We start from the raw sequence: 27,533 nt of genomic DNA on the forward strand, positions 1-27,533 counted from the left end.
GTATATGGTGAGCCAATGTCTGTTTGAAATTATGCAGTAGGTGTCTGTGGTTTAATGTTATTTATTAACTCGACATAAGTCCAGCAACAGTCACCTAGATGCAGACAATTTTTTCCACTTCTTCCCTGAAGGTGTTCTCAGTTACACCGGCCTGTACAACATGCTGAACTTCCCTGCCGGGACTGTGACCGTGTCTACAGTGACTGAAGAGGACGAGGAACAGCTCAGTCAGTACAAGGGTGCCTTTGGTGACCCGTGGGACAAACTTCTCATTAAGGTAAGTTTACACAGTGCAAGACCACTGAAGTTAAGTGCCATCCATAGGATGTTATTGTCAACCTTGAAGGGGTGGTTGCATGCGATTGCACTTTTTTAAACTTTAGTCAGTGTGTAATGTTGCTGCTTGAGCATAAACAGTATCCGCAAAGTTACAGCGCTGAAAGTTCAATGCAAACAGAGATATTTTCTTTTAAAGTCACGGCAGTTTATTGCCTACAAAAGCGGCCGGTTTGGACTACAACGAGCTTCTTCCTGGGTTGGTGACATCATTAACCCTTGCTAGTCTCCGCAGATGTGACTTCTGCCTGTAATGGTAAGGGGCGTGGCGTTTCCGGCAACCTGTGCTTGGCACTTCAGCCAATAAAAATATATTAAACTACATTTGGCCATCTAAGCAATCTAAGACCATCGCGTTTTTCGGAGGGATGGGCTTCATAGAAGCAGAAAGCAAACGAGTCGTTCAAAGGACAGTGGAAACAGCGGTGTGGAATAAAGGTAAAATATAAGGAAAATACACCTTTAAAAAAAAAAAAAAAAGTATTAAGACATGTTATACTATGCCCCATCAACACAATCAAGCCTAGAGAAAAAAACATAGAACCACCCCTTTAAAACATTTTGATCGTGAGGTGACAACCACAAGGAGGCAGCATAGTCCCGATTACACAGAAAGAATCACACAGCAAGAATAGTAAAGCCATATATGAGACTATTTAGACTGTGTGTGTATTTTATACGTTCTTTTTTTTTTTTTTTTACCTGTCTAATAATTTAATTACAAAAATAAGCACATTTTTAAACTATTACCTCCAGTATCCCAAATATGTGGGGACTTTTTTCTTACTAACTCTACAACTCTAATACACTCCATTATTTCAACCTTGTCACAGTATGTTTGGGATTAATTTAATTTGAATAAATTTTAATCCATAAATGAGACAACTCTGGTAGATTTACATAAGTTTAGGTATGCCTTGAAATAAATCACACATAATAACATGGAAAACATTAATAATTCATTTAAAACGTATGGAGGTCGAATGGTCAATGTAGAAACGACATTCGCTAACAAATGTCAACAATTTAGAATTTTGTGCCACAAAGAATTTTCATGAAAATTTGTGTTATGATTATACATTTTGGGGCTTAACAAATCTAATATAAGTATAACCAAAATATAGTTGTTGTTTTTTTTATCATTTATTTAAAGATTCTTAAAGGTGGAATGTCACATTATAACAGGATTCAACAGAAGTGTAGAAACAGACACATTTTGCTCTTTTTTTTTTTCCTTTAGAAAATCAAAATCAAAACAAAATTTTAGGAGGAAAAAGCATTTGGTTTAGGTAGATTTTTAAATGGCTGATATTTTTATAATAATAAAACATTTTTGCATTTGCATTACTTTTGTATTACAAAGTCAAACCCATTAAATAATATCAATAATATGTCATCTTGGGATGCAAATGGGGCACAAGTAACAATGTCCTGATAATTATCCTTGTGTGTGTGTGTGTATCAGTGTCTATTTGTGTGAGTCTGTGTGTTTATGTGTCTTTGTGCGTGTGTCTGTGTGTGTGTATGGTCCTGGTAAACCCCATGTTATGTCTGTGTGCCTGTGTCTCTGTGTGGGTGTGTATCTATCTGTCCGTCTGTCTGTGTGGTCCTGGTAAACCCCGCGTTAAGGGGTCAAAATGTTCAATACCAGAAAACCTTGTCTTTGTGGAGACATTTGTTTGTTCCTATTGAGAAAAACTACTTATACATCTTACAGAATGTTTTTGATAATGTAAAAATACAGAACGTTTGGGTAGGTTCAGGGGTAGGGATCGGGTTAGGGGAGAGAATGTACAGTTTGTATAGTATAAAAATCATTATGTCTATGGAATGTCCCCATAAAACATGAAAACGTGTGTGTGTGTGTGTGTGTGTGTGTGTGTGTGTGTGTGTGTGTGTGTGTGTGTGTGTGTGTGTGTGTGTGTGTGTTTTCAGGCAATTAAGGGTGGCGTAGGTCTCCCTGTGGCAGTACAGTGTGTATCTCTGCCGTGGACGGATGAAATGTGTCTGCGCTTTATGAGAGAAGTGGAACAGCTCACAGCCAAAAGCAAACTCACCTGAAAATATAATAACTGAAATTCTGCTGCTTATGTTTCTGGGCTGCTTACAGTTCAGTCGTAGGTGTGGACCACACAAACATCCGCAGAATTTAAACCTCTTGTTTTAGCTGATATGATGATGCTTTTAATTAAGAAAATGTAATATGAATAATTTTTACCATAGGACATGTCATTAATGTTTACATCAGAATGTCCTTGAGATTGTGTGTTGAGTTAATGTGTATTTTTTATGTTTAATTTAAATACTCCTATGTCAGATTAACATATAAAAAGACATCCATAGGATGATCCGCTTGTCCAACCTATAGCACACAGAGAACTATTTGAAATCTGACTTGATCTTTTTGCAATAACTTTGGATGAAGATAGTGGTGCTGAAATGACACATTTCGCCTTTAATAAATAATAAATAACTTTCAATCATTCTTCAGTATGTTTTAATGATGCATGAATATTTGCACAAGAAGCAATACAACTTCATCAAGCCTGAATGAGGATTTGAATGCATCTCTTCATATCTGTATCATTTAGTATAATTTAATGCCTCACAAATACATTAAACTAAAATGAATCAGTACATCACAGGTTCGCTGGGAAACCGTCTGTCGGTCTGAGATGAACGGGGCTCGTTTCCTGTGCCCTGAATGATGACTTTGGTTGGAAAGGCTTTAACTGGACTTAATGACACATGACGCCATCAGCTCCAGTGTAATGTAAATATTTGTCTGTTCTGGGTTTTGCGCACATTTTACATTCAGCATTTGCATCAGTCATCAAGGATGGGAACTCATTAGGGACATTTAGATTTCTTCTCATTTTATTGTTCTCTTTCCTGTTCCACTGCTGAAATGGATCCTGACTCTAATTCTGGCCTGAATAATGTATTGTGTTTTTTTAACACTGATTTAATAATGTAACATGGAGACATACAATATGTTCAAAAGTTTTGGATCAGTATGATTAAAAAAATAATAATTCAGCAAGGATGCATTAAATTAATAAGTATCAGTAAAGACATTTATAATGTTACACAAGATTATAAATGATGTTCTTATGAACTTTCTATTTATTAAAGAGTCCTGAGAAAAACAATTTATCATGGTTTTGACAAGAAAAGAAGCAGCATTTTCAACATTGATAATAACTGTATCAAATCATCATATCAAATCACATGAAAATGATTTCTGAAGGATCATGTGACACTGAAGACTGGAGTAATGATGCTGAAAATTCAGCTTTGATCGCAGGAATAGATTACACTTTACAATATATTACAATAAAAAACAGATATTTTAAACTCTATATATTGTTTAATTTATTTTTGATAATTAAATGCAGCCTTGATGAGCATAAGGGACTTCTTTCAAAAACATGAAAAAACTTTATGATAGTGTATTTGCCCTGAAAACCTGCCCTTGCTTTTTAGTTTTCAAAGCTCTAAGCAGTTGGAGAGTAATCAGACACCTACAGCATAACAATTAACCCAGTCTGACAAAATCAGCATTACAAAACCAAAGAATGATTCGTTCATAGAAAGAGAGCAACATTTTAGTCTGCACCTCACACAAAGCAACCGTATGCCATTAAAACTTTAAATACAGTTGTATTGACTGTTTTAAGACTACTTTCAACATTAAAAGTTTCCCACCACATTGATTGTAATTATGAAGGACTAGAACATATTTAAAATCTCCTTTTTTGAGTGACCATCTTTGTAGTAACCATAAAACTGTAGCAGTTTCTGAACTATAGGGTTTATCTCCAACTCTGCAAACCCAGCCAATCACAGTCTTTAGCACTCAAAGTAAAACCCATTACTTAGTGGGAAAACCTGATTCCCCTCCCTTTGTTTGAAATGGTTTGGTTTATTATTTTCAACTTTTTCAATTTCTCAAAGGGTTAGTTCACCCAAAAGTTAACCCACAATTTACTCCTTTGATGTGTATGACTTTCTTCTTCTTTCAGCCAAACACAATCAGAGTTATGTTAAAGAATTTCCTGGCTCTTTCAAGTTTTATAACGGGAGTAAATGGTGCCTTAGATTTTGAAACCCAAAAAAGCGCATCCATCCATCATAACAGTAATATCCATACGGCTCCAGGGGGTTAATAAAGCCCTTCTGAAGCAAAACCATGAACTTTAACCACTGGCTTCCGGAAACGGCTGTCTAGTTCTGCCGGAAGAGTGACCTCTGCCAAGCGCAGAGGATAGAGCAAAACAAAACACCGGTCACGGGTTAGAGGTTTAAAACAAGCATTTTTAAAGAGAAATGTGGGAGGAGCTTGAGTTTTTTGCCCAGCTCTATTTGTTTGAGCCGCGAGAGGCGTCGACTCACCTAAGCTTAGGCTACTCCTACAAAATACGCCAGGCATCAGGTCAGAGGTCACACTTCCACCAGAACTCACAGACTCGCATACGGCCGTTACTGGAAGCCAGGGATTATAGTTTATTAAGTTATAAATATGGATATTTTTCTCACAAAAATACATCGCTTCAAATTTACTATTCACTGCCATTATAAAGCTTGGAAGAGCCAGAATATTTTTTAATATAACTGACTGCGCTTGGCTAAAAGAAAAAAAAAGTCTTATACACCTAGACGACTTGAGGGTGAGTAAATTATGGGATACTTTTTGGGTGAACCAACCCTTTCAGTTGTGGGCGAAGATGAAGAATATAGATATAGAATGAATACTAATTGTAGTTATTGAAATCAATTTTTATAATTTCACCAATGTCAATACTTGTTAAATTTTAAATATTTTAGTATATCTTATACTAACTTTATAGATTGTGATTTAATTGCATCATGATGCCGAGGGTTTCTGAAGAGAACATCTAGTTTTTAGATTACAAGTGGTGGAAGAACTGTATGTGCAGATGTTTCAGGCATATACAGTACAGACACCTTACTGAAACTTGAAAAGTATGTCTGTCCAGGGACGTACCGCTGGATTAGGGGATAAGGATGATTGTAAAGATTTCTGAGATTCAACAGTCCAGTGATTCAGGTGTTGGCGGCTTTGCGGTTCTTATTGCACAAATGGGAAGCATCGCCTCTGGACAAGATTCTCTTTTCTCCTGCGCCGTTCTGCTTCTTTTCTTCTTTTCTTTCGCAGTCTCCTTTTTTTGCTCTACGTCACACCACCCCCCACAGTGCTTCTGCTACGTTTGAGTTTTCCTTTCTTTCCTTCCGCGGTGAGCTCGCCCCGAAGCCCTTATAGCCAAATTGGTTTACATTGGGGAGATAAATGCTCTGCAAATGCGCTTAAACACATACAGTAAAAATGCAGACAGTGCGTATCGGGATTACCGACCAAGTCAGGAGGCGGAAAAGAGAGCCGCTGCTCGGTGAATCTGTCTCATCCACTTTCAGGAAGAGCAGAAGAGGATTTAGCATATCCTTGCCTGTCAGTAATTCCTGGAATTATATAACGCCATGGCAAGAATAAAAGTCCGGCGGTATTGTGAAAGTATTGTTTTGCAGGGCTGGCAGAGCGAGTCGTCGGGCGGGTCAGATGGAAGGGGTAAGACTGCAGAGTTTTCAAGTGAGAATCCTGTCGAGTGGAATTATGGGAAATCTGCTTTAAACCTTCTGAAGTGGGGAATGAATTTCTGCTGAGCGGCTTCTTCTGTTGTCTTAACTCGGGAGAGTGTGAAAGAATTTGATGCTTCATGTTGCTAAAGTGGCCGAGTTGGAGTCACTGAATTCGGCAGCACTTTATTTTACAGTCCTCTTTCCCATGCACATACTATGTACTTGTTATTGTAATTGCAATAACTGGGTAATAACTATGAACCTACCCCAAAACCTACCTTAACCCATGTAGTTATCTCATATTACACAGTACTTTATTTTTCTGCTTTCTTTGTTGGCCTACACTTTTTTGGCTGAATTTAAAGGTGCATACTGTCTTATCAGGACGCAGGAACCTAATAAACGGTTTATTTACATGGAACAGGTTGCCCTAAAACATGTACTGAAATGCAATACAATGATTGAGAGATGAACAAATAAAAGTTTCTCTAGAGCATGTTGTATCATATTTGACATTTGAATGTGAACACACCTAAGCTGCTTCAGTCCTTTAAGTTGAAATACTAACAATCTAAAGTGTATTTTTAAATTTAGTTCATAAATATTAGTAAAGATTTCACAGCAAAAAGAGGTGTACCATGACCTGAAGGGGGACATTTTTACAATTACTCTATAAGACCTTTTATTTGCTAGAGAAGTAAATCTGCCATTAGAGAAACTGAATTATCCCAGAACTTTGGAAATGTTTGTGCTATATGAAAACATATAGGCTACTGTAACATTTAAGATACATTCAAAGTCTAAAATGAGCATGAATAGTACAACTGAGCTGCAAAAACAACTTGTTTGAATGACTTTTATTATGTTAGATGAATACATGAATAATACCTGACCGCCCACATTGATATGTAAATAGTACCTATTTGGTATTCAGAAAGTCGGAAAATGAGGATACCAGTATTGCAGATTATTCCTAAACACCAGAAGAACCAATGAAGACCATGTGCAACACCAGAAGACCATGTGCCATTCTTGGCGAGTGGATAAGAAAAGGTTCAATAAAGGGTAATAAATCGTGTTTGAAAACTAGGCTTTATTAAACTAGGCTGTTCCCATTCATACCTATGTTGAAGGTAGCAGTGTGGGCGGGCTTTTGATAACACGGCTCTACTTCCTGCTCTCTATACTGCAGGAAGATGTCAGCGCCATATTCAGACATGATGGCTTCACTTTTCTTCGTTAGAAGGTAGTAAAGACGTGTCTTCCATATTTTTTTACAGTATGCTATAAACACCACCACGGTTGCTCGACTTCAACATCACCATCAGTAAGCAACAACTCAACTTTCAGTATTTATCTAAAAACATTTTCCCACAAAGTTTGAGTTAGAATAGTATAAGAGCACAATTATACGCATAATGAGGCTGTAAAAGCAGACTGAGCTTACCTGTTCGTTGTGATGATGTTTAATCTCCTCGAGCCTCTGTAGTCCCATTTAGCCACTAGAAGACACGTAACAGCTTTAAAAAAAAATCACGAGTGGGGTTATTCTGGTGTATTTGATGTTGTAGAATAAAACGTGAAAGTGTCTTGAGCTCTGGCCTACAATGTGATGTCATACCAGTGCCACTCTATAGGTATTTTGGTGGAATACCTGTCCTACTGTATAGAACCTTTTAGTGGATCCCATCATGAGATAATTTTATGGATTTAGTTTTAATTTGCCTTTCATTTTAATAAAATAATTTAAATTTAAACAGCTCAAAAACATTTTACTAGGGTAAAAAAACATTAAATTATTATGCAAGTTCTACTTACACTCTAAAAAATGCTGGGTTAAAAACAAACCAAGTTGGGTTGGAAATGGACAAACCCAGAAATTGGGTTATTTGAACCCTAGTAAATGGACCAATTTAAACAACCCAATTTCTGGGTTCGTCCATTTTCAACCCAACTTGGGTTGTTTTTAACCCAGCATTTTTTAGAGTGTATATAGAATATTTTTAGCATAAATGATTCTTTTAAAAAGAGTGAAGATCCCTAGGGTTCTAGATACAAAAAACCCCACTGTTTTTCTTTTTTTTTAAGATTGTAGTACCATAGCTCTGCAGATCCTTCTTTTAAACTTTTTCATTGCTCTGCACCCACTGAGATGGAGAACATTTTTTAAACTTTATATAATTGCTTTAAAATAAATGCTTGTTCTTGCAAAGTCTCCTACCCTCCTGTCCTGGGTGTTAAAATCAGACGCACCCCACTGATATTTCCTGACTCCTCTACTTTATGCACAGCCAGCAAGGTTAGAACAAAACTCATACCATGCCATTGAAACAGCCCTTTTTCACACTCCTTTATGGTTCCTCTAAAGGTCTTAGCCATGCTGCAAAGGAGAGCTGTCACTGGGGAACCTGAGCCCATTGATGAACTGACAGCCACTGCCAGAATATGATCCTAATCCTGTTCCCAGCATTCTTTAACCCACTGCCATCGCAGTACCGCCACATATTCAAGCAGCTGTCAACTCAGAAAATCCCTATAACAGAGCACAACCCTGATACACATCAAAGAGCTCAAGAGGACCTCAACAGCTTAACACACAGACACACACACACACAACCTAACCCAACCTAAAAACTGCACTCAAATATTTTTACACTTACAGGCATGCACTAAATATTGGTCGCAACTGTCAAAGAACACATTTAACATGTTGTACTTGGCATGAAATTAATTGTATTGTTGTTAATTAGGCTACATTTATGATCACTGACTTTTATCTAACTAAATAATTTTGAATGTTGCTGTTTATTAATCCTGACCTGCATAGAAATTATTAATATGGCATAGACTGAATAAGAAAATGTACAATATAGATAGGCCCTATGCACTTTTTAATGGTGTCAAGAACCAATAATTAAAACCATGTTTATCTTTGTTGTGAAAAAAACATTGACGCCTTCTAGCGGTTAAAAAACAAAACGAATTTAGCGGAATAACTTTGTTTTGGTTATAGTTCTCTTTTGATGAATATGGTTATTTCCCATAACGAGAGAGAGAGAGAGAGAGAGAGAGAGAGAGAGAGAGAGAGAGAGAGAGAGAGAGAGAGAGAGAGAGAGAGAGAGAGAGAGAGAGAGAGAGAGAGAGAATCCTAGTGCTCATAAAACTTTCAGTAGGCATAAGAGAAATAACCAGTTTAGATGTAAAGGATTTCAAGCTGACTAGCTGAAGACGACACAACAACCTTTAAGAGAGAGCTACATGGCAATTATGTTCGATAAAATATTACTCACTTGTTGAGTGATCATTCTTGACACAATTTCACGCGAAAACCATCCTGACACAGGTCTAAAATATAACCTATAATTTGCTTATTGCTTAGGCTACCATAGTGAATAAGCGTAGGCCTAAGACAAAAACACATTTTTGGAAGGATTGATGATACATTGACTCATTATTTAAATTGTGTTAATTGTGAACCAATCCTTGAGATTGTTTTCTCAATTGATATTGTTCATTGACAGAAGAGAGAGATTGAGTGAGCGACTTACCTGCATTTAGATATAGCATTTTCTTTCAGGTCGTCAGTCCTGTCATCATTTTAAAAAAATCCATTTGTATGTCCACTGCGATATAAGCGGTTTTTCGTTCCCTGACTGACTATGCTAGTCAGTCAGATCATTTATCAGCGAGCAATGTCTTTCTCGTGTTCACAAGAAGTTTCAGTCCTTTCAATATAAAAGTCTTCGCCGACTAGCTCACTCATAAAGACCTAAAGACAGTGTTTGCCGCCATCTAATGGCATAATAATGTAATTTATTTTGCTGTTCATGCATCCGGGACAATTTTTTCCAGCGGAAGGAAGGCTTTTAGTGATTTTACTTCATCAATGTTGCATTGACTTAAATATTTGTATTGTGCGGTAACTGTTTAATAAGAGCACGGTAGGCTATACTCTTGGCTAGAGCTGTATCTTGAATAAGTCACGGCTGAAGGAGTTACAGACCTAAAGTTAATAAGCCTATACTTATTTTGTCCTATTTATTATTATATTGTTAATTACATTTTATTGTTTGTATTTATATATTTTTCAATGCTTTCTGTTACACACCACTTGAGAACCAATGCATTAGAGATGTTAACCATTATTTAGCTTTTGTTAAAGATCTTGTCTTCAACAAAGATCCCCTCCCCCTTTCTCCGCCTGGAATGAGAAAGAAATCCATCTAAATTCACTGGAGTGCCAGCATATAAAGTATGGGCTGTTAACAGGTGTCTGAACACGACATGTCTTCTCACTCCATTCCCCTGTTCTTCCTCAACTTAATCCACTGGTATCCTGACCCATGCTAATCTCCTTACTGCAGAGTTCTGCTCCAGAGCTGCCAAACCTCTGACAGGTGGGTGGCGACGGTCTCGCCAGGGTGTTGTGGCTGATGGACTCATTTTATACCACTGGGTTTTAAGCTTTTCACTGGATCTGTTATCAAGATGAACATGTATACGAAAGAGGGGGGAAAGCAGACAGAGAAAGGGCACGTATGCTGAACACATTCCATGTGTGTGTTAACCAGGTTAGGTGTGTACAGGCAATTTGCATATTATAGATTAAACAAGATCATTTTAGATTATAAACATGACAAAAAAGCATGCTTAAAAATCTCATCAGTATCTCAAATTAATTTTAGCTCATCGCTCCGTTTCCACTGACTATACATTTCTACAAGTGATTGAATTTTTCTTTATTTTTTTAACTAATCCATGATCAATTTGGTTTCTTAAATGGTTAAACTTTAAGAAATGCATGATTATTCTACAATAGCTTTTAAAATAGCAGGATTAAATGCATGACTCAGTGTGTATTAAAATCATCTAATAAAAGAAAAAACTTGAAATATAGACAACAAACATCTGTTACAGATTCAGTTCATATATGTGGTTTATTCCCTTTCACTGATAAATTATTCACATTTATTTAAACAATTCAGAGATATCCAATAGACTCTAAAATGACAAATCACATGGCATGACATCAGAAACATCAGTCCAGGTAATGCTGAAGTCTTTCTGATGTTTGCAGACGCTCCATCCATACGTTTATGTCCCTTTATAACATCCACAGACAGAAGACATTTAAACATCTCTTCAAATAAACAGGAGGCTTCACTAACCTTCTACAAAGGCTGTGGACCTGAATAAGCTTATTTACAGAGACAAATGAATCAATGTGCTTAATTTTTTTGCATTTCAAAGTGCAAAGCAAGGGGTGTTTGGAAAAGTTTGAAACCTCTGCCATGCAGCCCGACCTAAACATTTCAAAGTCGTCCAAACTTCTCTATTCCGCCATGCTAAATGATAATGAAATAGCTCCAGCTCAGCCAGCTGTCAAGTGATTCAGCACACTAGTGTGATTTAGGTCCTGTTTACTCCTGGTATTAAGATGTGTTTGGGTAGATCAGATAACAAGTGTATGACTCTAAATACAGGTGTAAAGGGGTCTAAAATGTTTTGAGCTTGTCCACTTAGACCACTTCCGGAGGTAGTTGAAAAACACTTTTGTCGTGTTACCGGTCATGTGATTGAATGCATACGAACACCCACAAAAGACGCCTACTCTCTGCTACTGGCCTAATGCGTAAACATTATGGGAAGGGATCTCCGCTTTGAGACCCAAGTTTGGTTTGAAGATGAAAAACATCCCAAGCACTCGCACCGATTTCTAACACACTCACGGCGTTCAGCTAGTCTTTGATCTGTCAGAGCAGAAACTAAAGCTGATGCTCTCTGTGTTTTTCCGTCATCTCCGGGCGTTCAGATGTAAATTGCACAATCTTATTTTGTCCATTACCTCATAAAGATCTGAAAAAAACAATATGTTTACCCGCCCATAGACCCCTCGAAGAAATCAGGACAGAAGTGGTTGAAAGTGGACAAAAGAGACGGATTAAAACACCAGGTGTAAACAGGAATGTGTCTACTTGTAATCCAATCGTACAAAATGCATCTTAATACCAGGTGTAAACAGGGCCTTAGATCCTGGACACAAGACATTGATCAGTGGTTAGTTTGGTAGCGTGTCCAAGCCGAGTGATGCAGCATGCTGCTTCGCCCTAAGACGCAGGTTTTCGATGCTTGTGGTTTTGCTGTTGAGAGCTGGTAGAGCACCAGAGCCCTGCATCAGAGGGCTGCTCCACATCTGCTGGGCTTGAGACAGGGTCTGGTAGTAGGGCTGACACGGCAGCGATCCCAGCGGAGACCCCATGTTCACGTTTACGCCCAGGTAGGGTAAGGAGGAGGGCGTGGTCACGTCGAAGGCGGGATAGTGCATGATGTTGTTGGTGGCGGCCATGTGCTGGCGGAACTGTTCTTGCAGACGGAACAGACTGAGGGGAGACGAGGCATAGGAATTAGTCTGAGCCACGCCGCCGCTGACACCACTGGAGGAGGGAAGAGCCGGAGAACCAAGCGGCTCATCTGGAGAGAGAGGTAGATGGCAATGAAATACCGTTTCCATTTGCATTCAACATTCTTAAAGATATAATTCACCAAAAAAAGACTATTCTGTCATTGATGTTCCAAACCCATAAGACTGGTTTAATTGACCAATAGCAAATAGGTTTCCTTTTAAAGGAATATTCAGCCAAAAATAAAAAAAAATGTGCCATCAATTACTCACTCTCATGTTGTTCCAAACACACACGATTTTGTTCATCGTTGAAACACAAATTAAGATATTTTTAAAGAAACCTGAGAGATTTCTGTCCCTCTATTGAAAGTCCAGGAAAGCTAAACTTAAAAGATCTAAAAATGTTATAAAGGCTTGAATAAATCCATATGAATCTAGTGGTTTTATGATATGATTGCTTTATATAATGTACAGATTTGAGGAACATTTACACGATAACAATGTAACAAAAACGGAAGTGTTTTTCCTTTGCGTTTTTCACATACAGACAACAAGATTGTCAAAAATGATTAAAAACGCTTTATTATGCTGCCATTTCAGTAGTTGGCGACATCACTATGTAAAGAAAAACTACACACTGTACACGTAATACGCATGGCATCACCAATTTCACCAATTTGCAATAACAGTATTGTTTTTAAAAACTTGCATTGTCAAGCCCCCTAAAAGGCACTGTTGTGTAAATGAGCGGCCAAAGCACATTAATAAAACATTACATTTTTTTAGTTGAAAACGGCGTTATGTAAACTTAGCCTTTTATTTACATCTAAAGAATGATCAATGTACCCAGATTCTTAACCTATATTGTAAAATCTGTCCTCCTTTACTGTTGGTGCTTTCTTTGTAATTTCTGGAGCTCAGCTTTAGTGCATTCTTCACTGTTTCTCCTTTTGTGTTTCCCGGAGTCACATACATTTGGAATGATGTGGGTGAGTAAATTATGACAGTAATTTAATTTTTGGTTGAACTAGCATTTTAATTCTGACACTACTTCTTTAATCTACTTAAGGAGTTTCCTTTTAAGGGTTGTGAAAGAAAGATCACACATAAATAGCTATTTATACCTGATTTAGGGCTGATTGGCTTGCAAGAAGGTAAACTGTCATCTGTCGTCAGGGGTGGCACCACTTCTTTTATTTCATCTTTGATGGACACCGATTCATCCTCTCTGTCAGTCATGTCCTCAGCCCCTGACTCCGCCCCTGACTGTTCTGGTGAGGTGACATTCACCTCCTCATTCAGCTCACAGGGCGGGGGACACATGGGGCCATGCCCATCAGAAGGGGAGGGCAGGGCTTGAGCCTCAGTTGACGGAGCTTCTTCTTTTCCTTCTTCCTGCGTGCTCTCCATCCCAGCTTCCTTCAGCCGCTGAAGCTGCTCTTTCTGTAAGCTGCGCTGCTTCTTGCGGAACTTTGCACGCCGGTTTTTAAACCAAACCTGTTTGTGTGAAGAAATTGGTGTTTGTAAATCTCTTGTAAAAAGGTTGTCAAGTGAATTTTTGAATTAAGGCAAGAAACCACAGATGATGAATAGGGTAACATTTTTAAGTGATAGATATGACCATATGTCCCCCGATACATCTAGACAGTTTTTTTTCAAATGTTATGCTCATATGCAAATGAGACAGTATCTCTGTATGCACAAATTTGCATCAATTTCCAGAACAGAAATCTCTTTTTTGTTGTTGACATATTAGTGTTAAAGAATTTTACAGAGTGGATTTTAGATATTTCTTTAGCTCCATAAATCAGAAAATAATATTAACAGCAAGAAAAAAATATTCCCCCCATGTTTTAGAGAACAAAAATATAAATCAGGCAAATGATACATCAACAAACCCTTTGTAAACCTTCAGAATATAGATAAGAATAAAACAGGAAAGTTTGGTAAGTGCTGATATGAATTGTAATTAAAATCTACAGATGCAAATAGATCAAATGTAATAAATAAATAAATAAAGTCTTAATTGTGCATTTTGGATGTTTTCTTTCCATTCAGTCTAAAAGAAGAAGAAAAGTAACCCAAAATTCATCAGTGCATGAAAGAAAATAATTTTTGCCTTAAGTAGCATCAGCAATGTATAATTCTGCAAACAACTTGCAACCTGCTACAAACTAGAGTTGTGTTGTGCACTGGCTTCTTTTGGTTGCTTTTTGGTCATACAATTATTTCCCAGTAATTGTACTCAACAAATCCCATCAGCTGGCGTCCTCACTGCTGTGAACTCACCTGCACTCGAGCTTCGGGTAGGTTGGTGCACATGGCCAGACGTTCACGCATGACCACATCAGGGTAGTGAGTTTTCTGGAAAGTTTTCTCCAGCGCCTCCAGCTGCTGGGCAGTGAAGGCTGTGCGGCTGCGGCGTTGCTTCCTGTGCTGAGAGCCATATCTTGCCTCCAAGATGATGTCTAAATACAGTCAATGGAGAGGAAGTATGGTGAGTTTCATAACAAACATTTAATCTATCTATCTATCTATCTATCTATCTATCTATCTATCTATCTATCTATCTATCTATCTATCTATCTATCTATCTATCTATCTATCTATCTATCTATCTATCTATCTATCTATCTATCTATCTATCTAATCCACACATCTGTCAAAAATTGGACATTTCTGGTGAGCGGTTACCTGCCAGTCTCTCTGCCAGGGTGAGCGCGTGCACGGAGGGCCGGTAGTCGGGCGCGTGCTGCGCGTGCTGTGCGGCCTGTTGATGCAGGTTGTACATGGCGCTCAGCGAGTTCATGGCGTGCAGTGAGTAGCCGTTCACCCCGTAGTGCTGCATCGCGTCACTCTGATAAACGACAGACAATGCAGAACATTCATTGTATTGCCTCTCACCCAAGTGATTGTCATGATAACGCATAATTAGGCTTATACCCATAAAAGAGACCTATCAATAATTCCACTACCCCAAAAAATAATTTACTGACCGAATTTAAAAATAAAGATTATTTATTGGCAACATCCATTGAATCGTAGCATTGCACAAAAGGTTATTTAGATTTTTAAAATGTTCTTCACGGTAAGGAAAAATAAAACGGTTATACTGAAGGCACTTTGGGGATCCAAAAAATATTCTTCTATAGCATCACTGCAAAAAAAAAAAAAAAAATAATAATAATAATTTTTAAGTGTATGCAACTTTAAAACAAAAATAAATGCAAGTGCTCCATGAATGAATTATGTAGGCTATCGCGAACTATCGCACCTAATTTAGTTCAATAAAAATAAATAAATAAATAAATATTTCACAAAATATGTGCATTGCAACAGAATAGAGACTTTTACAACAAAAAACGTTGTTTAGTCGTAAACAAACAATATAATAGATAAATGTGTGTGTGTGCTCATAAAATTTATCTTTCTTGTAAAATTTGGCGTATAGGCTGCATTCCACGAGACTGCACACTCGTAGCCTATTGATACGCATTCACATGTGATCGTGTTGCTTTAGGCTAAGTTTTTGCATTTGTATTGAATAATTTTTAGTGCTAAAAGTCCTTTGAAAATTCTTTGTTTTTATTCTTTCCTTTTAAGCAAATATTAACTTTTTTTGACAGCTTAATTAATATTAGCCTAGGTATAGCCTAAAACTTTGTATAGCCTAAAACTTATTCAATTGGGAAACGCTAATCAAAAAGGAACTTTATTTTATTCAATCTGACTGAGCACAAACATTGTATTTAGGTTATTGTTGAATGCGTGTTTGACACAATCGATGATGAATGTTTTCGTTCAGTTTGCAGCCGCCGTGACAGATGGAGTTTCGATAGGTCGTCTATCAAATGAAATATAGCCTAGATAGATAGCTATGTTGAAGACATTTTAAAAAGCGTTTTAATTTTTGCGCATTCTCTTTGCACGAACTGCTCGAAGGTATTTGACAAAATCCATCTATCAAAAATCTTTTGAACTGCATTAATAAATCCCAGGCTTACAATAAGGCCTAATAATAATAATAATAATAATAATAATAATAATAATAATAATAATAATAATAATAGGTAGCCTATATGGATTTTAATTTATTTTCTTCAGTAGCCTATATAAACTGCAAGGATTTCCCCTCATTACAAGCTGCAGTATGATCACCTTTTAATCGGTGATAATTGGCTAGAGTGTAATAATCTCTTTATAAGTCATAATTATTTTTTAAAGCAAGAATAAGCAGCCTGGGGCTTTAGGATTTAGTCCTCACTAAAGAGCCCGTGGCATTTGTGCCACTGACACTAAATTCCCCAGTGTAATCATATTCCAGCCACATGGGAATACTTTAATTCGGCTGAACAAAAAGTGCTTTGCTAAACATTTACTGTGCCCTCCCGGTGGTAAGCTCAATTGGTGCTCTTTTTGTCCTTCTTCGCCTCTGGGCTGCTTCTGCTGGATATGTATGTGTGCATTTATAAATGCGCTTAATGTTGCTGCAAATAGCTTTCATTTCCAGTCTGACCTGACCTGACGGGACGCGAGTTTGTGTTTGACGACACTTGGCGCATCCTCCACAATTTTTCCAAGACATTTTGATAACAAACATTTTTAGGCGTTTGACAACGTTTATAACAGCCTAACTGTTTTTGTGTCTTTATTTTCCCCCTTAAAATTATCTTTAATAACGCTCCATAAGCCATCAAAAATCACTTTAAAATTGCTTGGTTATTTCAACCCTCGTTGAGTCAAATATGGACAAACCAACCGTTTGTTTTAAAAATGTAGCCTATACGTTAAAAATGTAAACCAACTGTTTGGTTTAAAAATAAAAATATTATAACGTTAGAGCAACGGTTGGGTTTGTCCATATATTAGCAACCCAGCATTTGTATCTGAGCAAATCGAGACTTAGGCTACTGCATTTAGTTTAAGTAGGCCTATGTGAATATTTATAAAATATTCCATATGCTACCACTGTATAGGCTAAATCAAAGTCTAACGTTAGTAATTTCTAACTAATCTGTTTTGAAAAATTGTATTTTTAAGTAGCCTAATATCCCAATTAAATTTTAAACTCAAAATATTATTTAATGTGACTAAATCATCCTGATTGCGTTAGGTAGCATCAGCCAAACTAATTTGTAAGAATCCGATCACAAAAAGATCCGCAACTATTGCACACTTTCACCCCAAAACGTTTGTTATAATTCTATGTTTGTTAAAGTTATTATAAGGTTACCATTTTTAAAACGATCAGTCTTTAGGGCCCATACGTCAAAGGTTGCATTTTATATCTAAATATACAATTTTAAATATCATTATAAAGTGTTAAAATGTTATATAAAATGTTATATGTGTAAGTTAAAACAGTTAAACGGATAAAAGCATTTTTTAAAACTGATGATTATAGGCTAGCGTTACTCACCTCTCTGAGAAGTGTTTTCCCCTCCGGACTGTAACAACAATAGAACACAAGTGATTTTTTCCCAGTCTGTCTGTAGTTTAATATCCTGTTGGAAGTCAAACGTATCCGAAACTGTTTACAACTGCTCTGTTCTGGAGAATGTTTGACGTTAGCCCTCAGAAAATATCACAGCCTCCGCGGGTCAGAGCGCCAGCAGCTCCCGCCCATCGGCCAATGAGGAACGCGATGAGATCACAGCGAGACCTGATTGGCCAATTTCACTGTCAGTCAGAGGTTCTCCGTCATCTTCAGTCATCCTCCAGTTTTCACGGGTTCACGCCGTTCACGCTGACCTGTGCAACGGAATGCTCTTTTCATAAATATAATATGAGTTACCGAATCAGTTAAGAATTATTAATAAATTATTATTAAATTAAAAATAATAATTTAAAAATAAAATAACTTTTTAAACAAATAAAAGATATACTCTAGTTTTAGGCCTATTTGCATAAACGCTCAGGTAATGGTTGGAATCTTAATTATGAAAATGTAGAGGGGAAAAGAGTTGTAAACTAACTCGCTGTAGGCTGCTAGGCTATTATTTGCGTTACACCTCTACGCCTTGCGTTACATTATTTGAGTCTGACAAGCTGATTTTGAGAGGGAGCGATGAGAAGGAGGAGAGAGAATGAGATCTCTAATAGATGGCAGAATCTCTCCCGGCCCGGAGGATTTACTGAGACAAGACGCCATCCCAGCCTTTAAAACACTCTTAAAATGACGGATGGTAAGAGGATTAAAACAATAATGCCCTTCTCTTCTTCAGTTTTTTTCTTTTTTCAGAGGGGGAAAAAAAACGTTCAGGCTGGAATTAAGAAGTGTCTTTAAATATAAACCTTGACATTATGTTAAAATGCTGGGACAATTTGCCTATTCAGAGTGATATTTTCAGTCTTTGCTAAATCATTAAAGACTTTAAAGATGGGGCACAGAAAAAAACAACAACATTTGTTTATGTTATTGTAAATAAACTAGCTATTGCATTTAGGCTACTATAAACCAGGAAGTAGTGCGTTCCACTGTAGAGGCTATAATAATAATAATAATAATAATAATAATAATAATAATAATAATAATAATAATAATAATAATAATAATAATAATACATAATAATAATAGCCTAATACTTTTTTTAGTTTCTAGTCTATTCGAAGTTTTTCCAGTTCGTAGGCTATAGTCCACATCTGCGCGCATTAAGGTCTAGAGGGAAAAATCCGATTAACTTTTGAACCAGTGAAAATAAGAAGTTAAATAGGAGGTAAAGCTGGGTAGTGTCTCTTTGTAAAGACCGTTTTAAAGCAATTAAAGCGAGAAGGAATTCCTCAGTTTCTCCAGATTCGAATGCGCATGTGTCCAGCACTTCTGAGGGGTTTGTCCATGGGTTTGTCAGTCGATAAGGAAATAACATTCCCGCCAAAACATTATTTAATTTCCTGCCAGAGTCTTTTCAGTTTTTAATGACAACTCTAAGAGCATTTAGGCCGGAACTTCCCAGCTAACAAAAATGTTTTAAGGAAGTTTAGCTAATGTTCAATTTTGTTACTATCGTTATTTCAGTTGACCATGTTTAAAAAAAAAAAAAAAAAAACGTCCAGTTAATATGATGATTTTCTTTCTTCTTCTTTTTTTTTTATTAAATAGAACACAACAATTAACTAATCAGAATAAATGACTAGAATTTAAAATTTAATAAGAAAACTTTGCTAACATTCCATTATGTTACAAACATTATTGTAGCCTAGTTGTAAGTTTTTTAAACGTCCAGTTAAAAAATAAATAAATAGGCTATTGATTATGAATGAACCAAACAATTGATGGGCCCCATTGAGTTCCATAATAGGCCTATTTTTTTCCATACCATGGAAGTCAATGGGGCCATTCGGTTAACCATATTCTTCAAAATAACTTCTTTTGTGTTTTGCAGAAGCAAGAAATTCCTACAGGTTTGGATCAACATGAGGGTGAGTAAATGATGACATCATTTTCAATTGGGGGGGTGGGGGGGTCTTTCCCTAAACAAGTAGGCTAGCAACATTTTAGATTCTCGTTGTCTTGCATCCTATAAATGTTTTTGTGTTTGTGCTAAAATTTTGAGAACCTTATTGAAGATCAGTTAACATTAAACGAACGTTAATGAAATAACGTTTGTTCATATATTAGAGACAGCCTAGTCAGAATGTTGCTTTCTCTGAGAATGTTCACTGTTAGCTGCAGGCCAGTCTAACTTCACTTGACTCTACCTGGCATCATGAAAAAAGAACCAAAATGGCAGTAGCCTCAAAAGTTAATAATAGCTGTATCAGTTTGGTATGACATTTCATTATATTCACCTAGTGAGGTTTGTTCTTCAATAATTATATTAGCTATTTAAGTTATTTAGTTATAGTATGCCTATTAGTTGTGGCATTTGTAGCATTTCCACTCATGTCTGATAAGCTCCCACTAATTTGAAAGTGAATGACTTAGCTTTTTCTCACTTTCAGTGTGAACACTGCTTATTTATGAGTAATTGTTGCGATGCTTGCCTTAAACACCACTAATCAAAGTTGCCATTGTTTTTATGTTTTCAGTTCCATACATATTTCAACATGTACAAACGTGAACGATGAAAAGTTTTTGTCTCCTGAACTGCTAAAGTTGAGTACCACTGTTTGCCACCATTTCTAACCCACATTGAGTCTCTGTGGAAGCTGCTCAATCTCCGTATTTTACTATGAACAGGCTCCATCACAGAAAGCCTCTTTAGATGATTTAACGTCTTTCTAAGATGATGCTCTCGCATGCCAGATCTTCAGAACAAAACTTTATCCTCTCTCAAAGCTCAACCGACCAGCCAAAATGTGCGAGCTTACTCAATGAGGTGTAAAACCAACTTTAAACCAATGAGCCAAGTGCAATACGCCAGGTTGTAGTTAGCCTGCTCGAATTTCATGTTTAGGATATGGATGCATCCAAGGTTTTATGGTCTGAATTCACTCAAGTCTTCCTCTGAGAGACAAGAGGGAATGCTTGCAAAATTATTTCTTATTGTGTTTTGAATGTAAACACCCTACTTTGCCATTGGTAGAGGTTTGAACCGCTCTGTTTCTTGTCAAGGGTATTGTATGTGCTGATATAGGCAAAATTAATAATTTTGATTAATGGTTCTAAGTTGACTGCTTCCTGGGGACTCTTGTGACAAGAATAGCAAATCAACTTGCCAGAAGCAATCTGTTAGAAGTGTTATTATTGGTTAGACATTTGGTTCAAATATTTTCTTTCCACTTCTGCTGAATCTGATTAAAAGGGGCCAAAATAACACTTTCCAACAATCGATCCTTCCTTAATAATGCTAAACAGCACTGGGATTTTTCTTCTTTAACACATATGAATGCACTTTGGCTGAAGGCTGAGATAATTTTTTGTGAGGTTAAAATTACTGTTGAGATTTTTAGTGACAGTGTGTAAAAATCGAAGTTTGGGTGATGCATGTCAAAGTGAATAAATAATAGGTTTATGATAATGATTATTGGCAAGTGGTTTTGGGGGAGGGATTCTCATTCTCATCTAAATGCCTAATATATGCACACACAAAAAATTTAGTCTACTTTTAGGAGTACAGTCCTCAAAGAGACTACAAACCAAAAAAGTGTTTAAGTGTAATACTAATCAACAACTTAAGATTGTTTTGTCTAGATATAACACATGGGACATTCTTTGGATTCTCTCCTGAAGGAAGGATTTTGAATAGTTGTAACTTTGATATGCCAAAATGTGAACTGTGTCTGAACTGTGTCTTTGGACACCAGAGTCCTCCTCAATTGATTTGGCCAACTTCCCATCCTGAGAGCATTGACATATTGAAACTGGCAGTTGAGTTTCTTCCCTACAGCCTGCGGCCGGACACAACAACACCTTTTGTGTTGGTCTAATCCTGGGGCTCCACCGTCTTCGAAACTCTAGGGGATAAAAGCACCATCAAACCACTACTTTAGGGGGAAAATCTTCCCTAATCCTAGCTTTACCTAAACAAAAGGAGGGAAAAAAACAAGAGGGTGGAGAAAAATTGTGCAGAAACAGGGCAAGACCCGGAGCAAAGATCCATACAAACCATTTTCCTGGAGAAACTAAGCATTTCTGACAGGCTTTCAGGGCCACTATAGTGACACAAAGTACCAAGTCATAGAGAAGGTTCTACACATTAGATATTTGACTCTCTAAATGATACATTTTCAGACTTTCACAGAAGTTTATATAAATAAAATTGTATATATATATATATATATATATATATATATATATATATATATACACACACATACACACAAACCTTTTGTTGAGGAAACATGATTTTGTACAAGGTATTATAATGTATTATTACTTGAAAAACAGAATAATATTTCAAAATATTTATGCTATATTCACATATAAATATACTCTATATTGTCAAAAGTTTTGGGGAAGTCTGCCTTTACATGCACATGAAATTTAATAACATCCCATTCTTAATCCGTAGTGTTTAATATGGAGTTGGCCCAGCCTTTGCAGCTATAACAGCTTCAACTGTTCTAGGAAGGCTTTCCACAAGGTTTAGGAGTGTGTTTATGGAAATTTTTGACCATTCTTTTAGAAGTGCATTTGTGAGGTCAGGCACTGATTTTTGGAAGAGAAGGCCTGGCTCACAGTCTCCATTTTAATTCATCCCTAAAGGTGTTCTATCGGGTTAAAGTCAGGACTCTGCGCAGGCCAGTCAAGTTCCTCCACAACAAACTCGCTCATCCATGCCTTTATGAACCTTGCTTTTTGCACTGGTGCGCAGTCATGTTGGAACAGGAAGGGGCCATCCCCAAACTGTTCCCACAAAGTTTGGAGCATTAAATTGTCCAAAATGACTTGGTATGCTGAAACATTAAGAGTTCCTTTCACTTGAACTAAGGGTTGGCCCAACCCCTGAAAAACAACCCCACACCATAACCCCCCTTCCACCGAACTTTACACTTAGCACAATGCAGTTAGGCAAGTACTGTTCTCCTGGCAAACACCAAACCCAGACTCATCCATCGGATTGTCAGACAGAGAAGCGTGATTCGTCACTCCAGAAAATACGTCTCCACTGCTCTAGAGTCCAGTGGCAGTGTGCTTTACACCACTCTATCTGAGGCTTTGAATTCCCCTTGGTGATGTAAGGTTTCCCAACCCATTCCATGATGCAAAGTTTTTGAGCTAATGTGAAGGCCACGTAAAGTTTGGAGGTCTGTAGCTGACCCTGCAGAAAGACTTCTGTGCACTGTGCACATCTGATTTTACGTGGCCTATCACTTTGTGGTTGAGTTGAAATTTCACAAATGGACTTGTGGCAACCTATAACAGCAGCACACTTGAATTCACTGAGCTCCTGAGAGCGACCCATTCCTTCACAAATGTTTGTAGAAGCGTCTGCATGCCGAGTTGCTTGATTTTATACACCTGTGGCCATGGAAGTGATTGGAACACCTGAATTCAATTATTTGGAGGGGTGTCCCAATACTTTTGGCTATTTAGTGTAAATATAGAACTAAGCTGTTTTTTTAATAAAATACTTTGTACAAAATCGTCTTTTCTCAGCAATTGCAGGTGTGTGCTGCAATTCGACATTAACAAGAAGGTAATTTATCTTATTGATATGTCTTATTGACTTTTTAAAAGGCAGAAAAAACTTTATCTGGTGGTTAAAGCAAAACCAGTTGAGAAGCAGTGCTAAATAATCTGCATGTTCAGTGACCTTCTCGATTGGAGCATTAATAGGTCTTGTTTGGGCCATGAGTTTTGTTATATTCCAGTGACTGATTTCTTCATCTGGTATAAATCTTAAATATGATTTTCTCCTAAATCTCACCCTCCGTGGCCACTTTATGAGTTTAGCGATGAAGGCTTCCATTTTCTCCCTCACACTAAACATTCCACAAGAGAGCCGTTGTAGTCCTGATTCTTTCTTTCAGAAGGATATTGGAGTAAAGAATGAGCTGATGGAGTCTGACTCAAGCCATGCAATGACTCTCTGGAGTCTAAATACGGCACACACACCAACGCCTCAAGCTAACTGCTTCTACTGAACTCTTTGTTTTAAAAGTGTCTTAAGACAGACCAGTCTGAGTACAAAACCTTATCAGGACACTATAGACTCAGAAGTTAATCCAAATGAGTGTTTTTGAAGCACTTGATGGGATTGTTAAACAACCATTTAAGTGTTCTACGCTTCAAAAGCACTTTGTTAAAAAATAGATGAGAATGTAATTAAAAAAGTAATAATTCAGATAACTGTTATGTTGCAAAATACAACATATTCCTGTGGGTCAAACAGGAAAGGTTAGGTAAATATTAATACTGATGTAGACTGATCCAGGATCATGTTATGATGAAATCCCCTTCACATTTGACCAACTTTTTCATTATTAGTGAGAAATTATTATTATAGTAGTTAAATATCTGATTAGGTATCACCAAAGCTGTCTCTATTTTGTTAGATATCATTAAACTGGCATGCTGCCATAATCTGTCTTTTATAAGGTACATTAGTGCACAAACGCTGCCTGATGGCGAGGCAACAAGTCAAGTCAGCTGCCTTAGTTTTCAGACACATCCCTAGAGAAGGAACAATGAAAATCTGTAAACTGTAGAATAATTTACACACTTTCATGAAAATAATCGTACTCTAGTTATAGTTTCATTCTAAACTGAAATCACTAATACATTTTATCCAAAAGCTTAAAGAGAGTTATTTCCACTGGGACACTTACATTTCATTTGGAGTCATTTTCATATTCAAAAATTGTGTCATTGTGCATGACTGTCTGCTTAATATCTGCTAACGCTTTATTTTGATGCTCCCCAGCAGTAACTTTGCAACTAAATGTCAACTTATAACCCGAGCCCTAACCCTAACCTAACCGTGTACTAATATGCTACTCTGAGAGTCAGTTGACCTGTAGTTGCAAAGTTATAGTTAGTATGGGCTATCGAAATAGTATAACACACATGTTTGTTTGTTTGTGTGTGTGTGTGTGTGTGTGTGTGTGTGTGTGTGTGTGTGTGTGTGTGTGTGTGTGTGTGTGTGTGTGTGTGTGTGTGTGTGTGTGTGTGTGTGTGTGTGTGTGTGTGTGTGTGTGTGTGTGTGTGGTCCTGGTAAATCCTACGATATGGGGCCAAAGATGGAAATATCTATAATCTCTGTCTTTGTGCGGACATTTTTTGTTTTGTCATGTGGCTTACAAATCATAATAATTGAGCATTTTTAAATGTTGAACGTTTTTCTATGATGGCTAGTTGCAGGGGTAGGTTATAATTATGACAAAAATAATTATGTCTATGGAATGTCCCCATGAAACATGAAAAAACCAACACAAACACCACACGTGTGCGTGTCCATGTGCTATGCTTGTGCGTGTGTGTGTGTGTGTTTATGTGTGTGTGTCCACAGGGATTGTAGCTGCTTCAGTGGAGTCTAGGCTGTCAAACCGCTGACCAAGTGTGTCTAACTCCTTCACAGATGCAAACACAGAATGAACCCTCCAGCCTGCCTCTCACTTAGCTGAAAGAGCCCTCGTTGGGCTCAACTAACCATGTAATGAGTGAGAGCAACCTGTTAGAAGAGGAACTGACCGGGGAACACACACACACCGCTCAGAGTCTTGCCTAAACACAGATAATCCCTGTAGCTCACTGTAGCAGCGGGGTGCTAGTGAACAGAGCAGTGATGGATGTGTTTGCCTACTTATCTTCCCCTAATGATCAATTGATTTGCTGACCCTGGATAGCTGCACAGTCCAGCTTTTGACCGATGCGGTGGTAGTGAAACCCAGCTGAGGTCAGTACAAATTATTTCCACATGTAATGCTTCCATGCACTGTTATTTTTTTGTCCATCCAAAAGTTTCGAAATAATTTTTGATGGAAGCAGTTGTTCGAGACAAGCACAGCATGAAAGTTCGCCGCTCCACATAAGTGTTCATTATTTACAAAGGAGTCTACTTTTCTAGGAGCACCTGGAAAACTCAGTTATGTTTATCTAAACTATATCGGAGCCTTTTCACAGTCCTGCAGTGTGACATGTTATACATCTTCTAAAACTCTTTTAAACACCAATTTGCTAATTTAAAAAACTTTAATCGCACTACAGGACTGTTGAAAGACCCCATTAAAGTTGTTGTGTGTAGTATTTACGAGGATCTATTGACAGAAATGCAATATATTATAACTGTTTTCAGTGATGTATAAAGACCTTACATAGTGAACCATCATGTTTTTATTACCTTAGAATGAGCCATTTCTATCTGCATACACCGCGGGTCTCCTTACAGTGAAATCGCCATTTTAGGCCATCATGTTTCTAAGTCTAAATGGACAAACTTCTCTAAAGAGCGCTAGTCACTCTCTGCTCTCTCCGACATCGATATTTTTGTCCTGTGTCGTGCCCCGTAGCTTCCCTTTGACCATAGACTGTAAAAAAATATGGATGTAGGGTCCGTGACTTCAGCCATTGGATTCTGAAGAGCAGTTTTGAAGTGTAAAGTAGGGTAGAGTTGGTCGTTGCCATATTGGCAGCTCGTCACGCCCGGATAACCGAAAATGGGCAAAGAGGTGGGACGTGGGCGGAGCTTAGGTGACGCAGTGACTAACAGACAGCAGATAAATGGCTATCCACCTGTCACTCAAAGTAGCCACGCCCTTAATTATGCAGAACTTTAAGGCTTTATACAATGTAAATATATTAGTTATAATTTAAAAAAAATTCACCACCCTCACAGTTGTTATGAAGGGCAAAAATATACCAAACCCCCATTTTGTACCAGGCTGTAAATATGTTTTTTTTTTTTCTGCTGTAAAGTTGGCCATTTTAACATGTTGCTCAATGAGATTCTGCTCCCTTCTGGAGCCTGTCCCTTGTGGTCAGTGGATGGATTGGCTTCATCAGAAACTGGGGAGTTTTTTCTCCCAATGTCTGAAACAGTTCAATAAAGGATTTAGTCTCTCTAAACCCCTCCTTTATGAGAGTCTACTCTGCTCTGATTGGTCGGATAGCAGTCTATTGTGATTGGTTGACCGCTTACAGCATGTGATAGAAACTAAATGCCTATTACCACATCTGAATTTCAGCTTTTACAGTGATTGATACACAGTGATATACAAAAGATGGCGTTGTTTTTTTCGTATCAATTAAAGCGCGAGTCTTTGTTAATTGGAAGTTTATGCAAAGTAGATTCGCAGCACTGAAAACAGCATCTCAACATGTTGACAACACAAAATGAACTACGACTACAGTGTTTGAGGGTAAAATAAAGCTTTGTTCATGGGCAGCCAATGAAGACTATAGGATGGCATTATGCAAATGTGTTACATTTGAAGTGGAGAGGAATTTCTGACGACTCATTTTAGCAGACATTTCAGACAGACTTCATTTGTTGTGTACTTTGATCTTTAAAACTTTGAAGACCTTTTTAAATTCACAAACAGCTCTATTACACACTTTATGAAAATTTGAACAAAGCATAATAGGGGCACTTAAAAGGAAGGGACATTCTCATTACAGAGAGCATTTGATTTCACAAATAGTTTAATATGCATGTGTCAATGTAAGATGAGCCAGTAATATTTTTGGTCCATAGTAAGATTTTAAATGTTTTTTTCTGCTGGAAGTTGCGGTGTGTTGTAGATGTGCACTACCATAGATGATTTCAAAGTTAACAGCTATGGATTTAAAGCTACAATAATGTATAGTACAAAT

At 37.4% G+C, this 27,533-nt stretch overlaps 2 protein-coding genes and 1 long non-coding RNA gene across 4 annotated transcripts in view; 1 reads left to right on the forward strand and 2 right to left on the reverse strand.

Moving 5' to 3' along the window:
* Window positions 1-2,821, forward strand: part of faah (fatty acid amide hydrolase) — a 22,350-nt gene extending 19,529 nt beyond the window's left edge. The window contains exons 14-15 of the mRNA XM_067458891.1: window positions 132-277; window positions 2,272-2,821. Of these exons, the coding sequence (XP_067314992.1) occupies window positions 132-277; window positions 2,272-2,397 (272 nt within the window). The 3' untranslated portion in view covers window positions 2,398-2,821. The remainder of the gene's footprint in view (window positions 1-131; window positions 278-2,271) is intronic.
* LOC137093893 (uncharacterized) overlaps window positions 1-9,604 on the reverse strand; it is a 27,875-nt gene extending 18,271 nt beyond the window's left edge. The window contains exons 1-2 of one of the 2 annotated variants that reach the window (XR_010908571.1): window positions 9,483-9,604; window positions 7,382-7,454 (exon numbers count right to left, since the gene is read on the reverse strand). This is a non-coding gene — a long non-coding RNA (uncharacterized lncRNA). The remainder of the gene's footprint in view (window positions 1-7,381; window positions 7,455-9,482) is intronic. The other variant, XR_010908570.1, reaches the window with a different exon arrangement.
* Window positions 9,605-10,938: 1,334 nt separating this feature from the next.
* dmbx1b (diencephalon/mesencephalon homeobox 1b) lies at window positions 10,939-18,002 on the reverse strand. Its single transcript, XM_067458247.1, has 5 exons — window positions 17,757-18,002; window positions 15,032-15,194; window positions 14,627-14,805; window positions 13,462-13,834; window positions 10,939-12,405 (listed from the first exon to the last, which is right to left on the reverse strand). Exons 2-5 carry the CDS (start codon window positions 15,183-15,185, stop codon window positions 11,993-11,995), a joined length of 1,119 nt encoding a protein of 372 aa, XP_067314348.1. The 5' UTR covers window positions 15,186-15,194; window positions 17,757-18,002; the 3' UTR covers window positions 10,939-11,992.
* Window positions 18,003-27,533: the final 9,531 nt, after the last annotated feature.

Source organism: Pseudorasbora parva, chromosome 12 (assembly GCF_024679245.1).
Source record: "Pseudorasbora parva isolate DD20220531a chromosome 12, ASM2467924v1, whole genome shotgun sequence".
NCBI classification, from domain to species: Eukaryota; Metazoa; Chordata; class Actinopteri; order Cypriniformes; family Gobionidae; genus Pseudorasbora; species Pseudorasbora parva.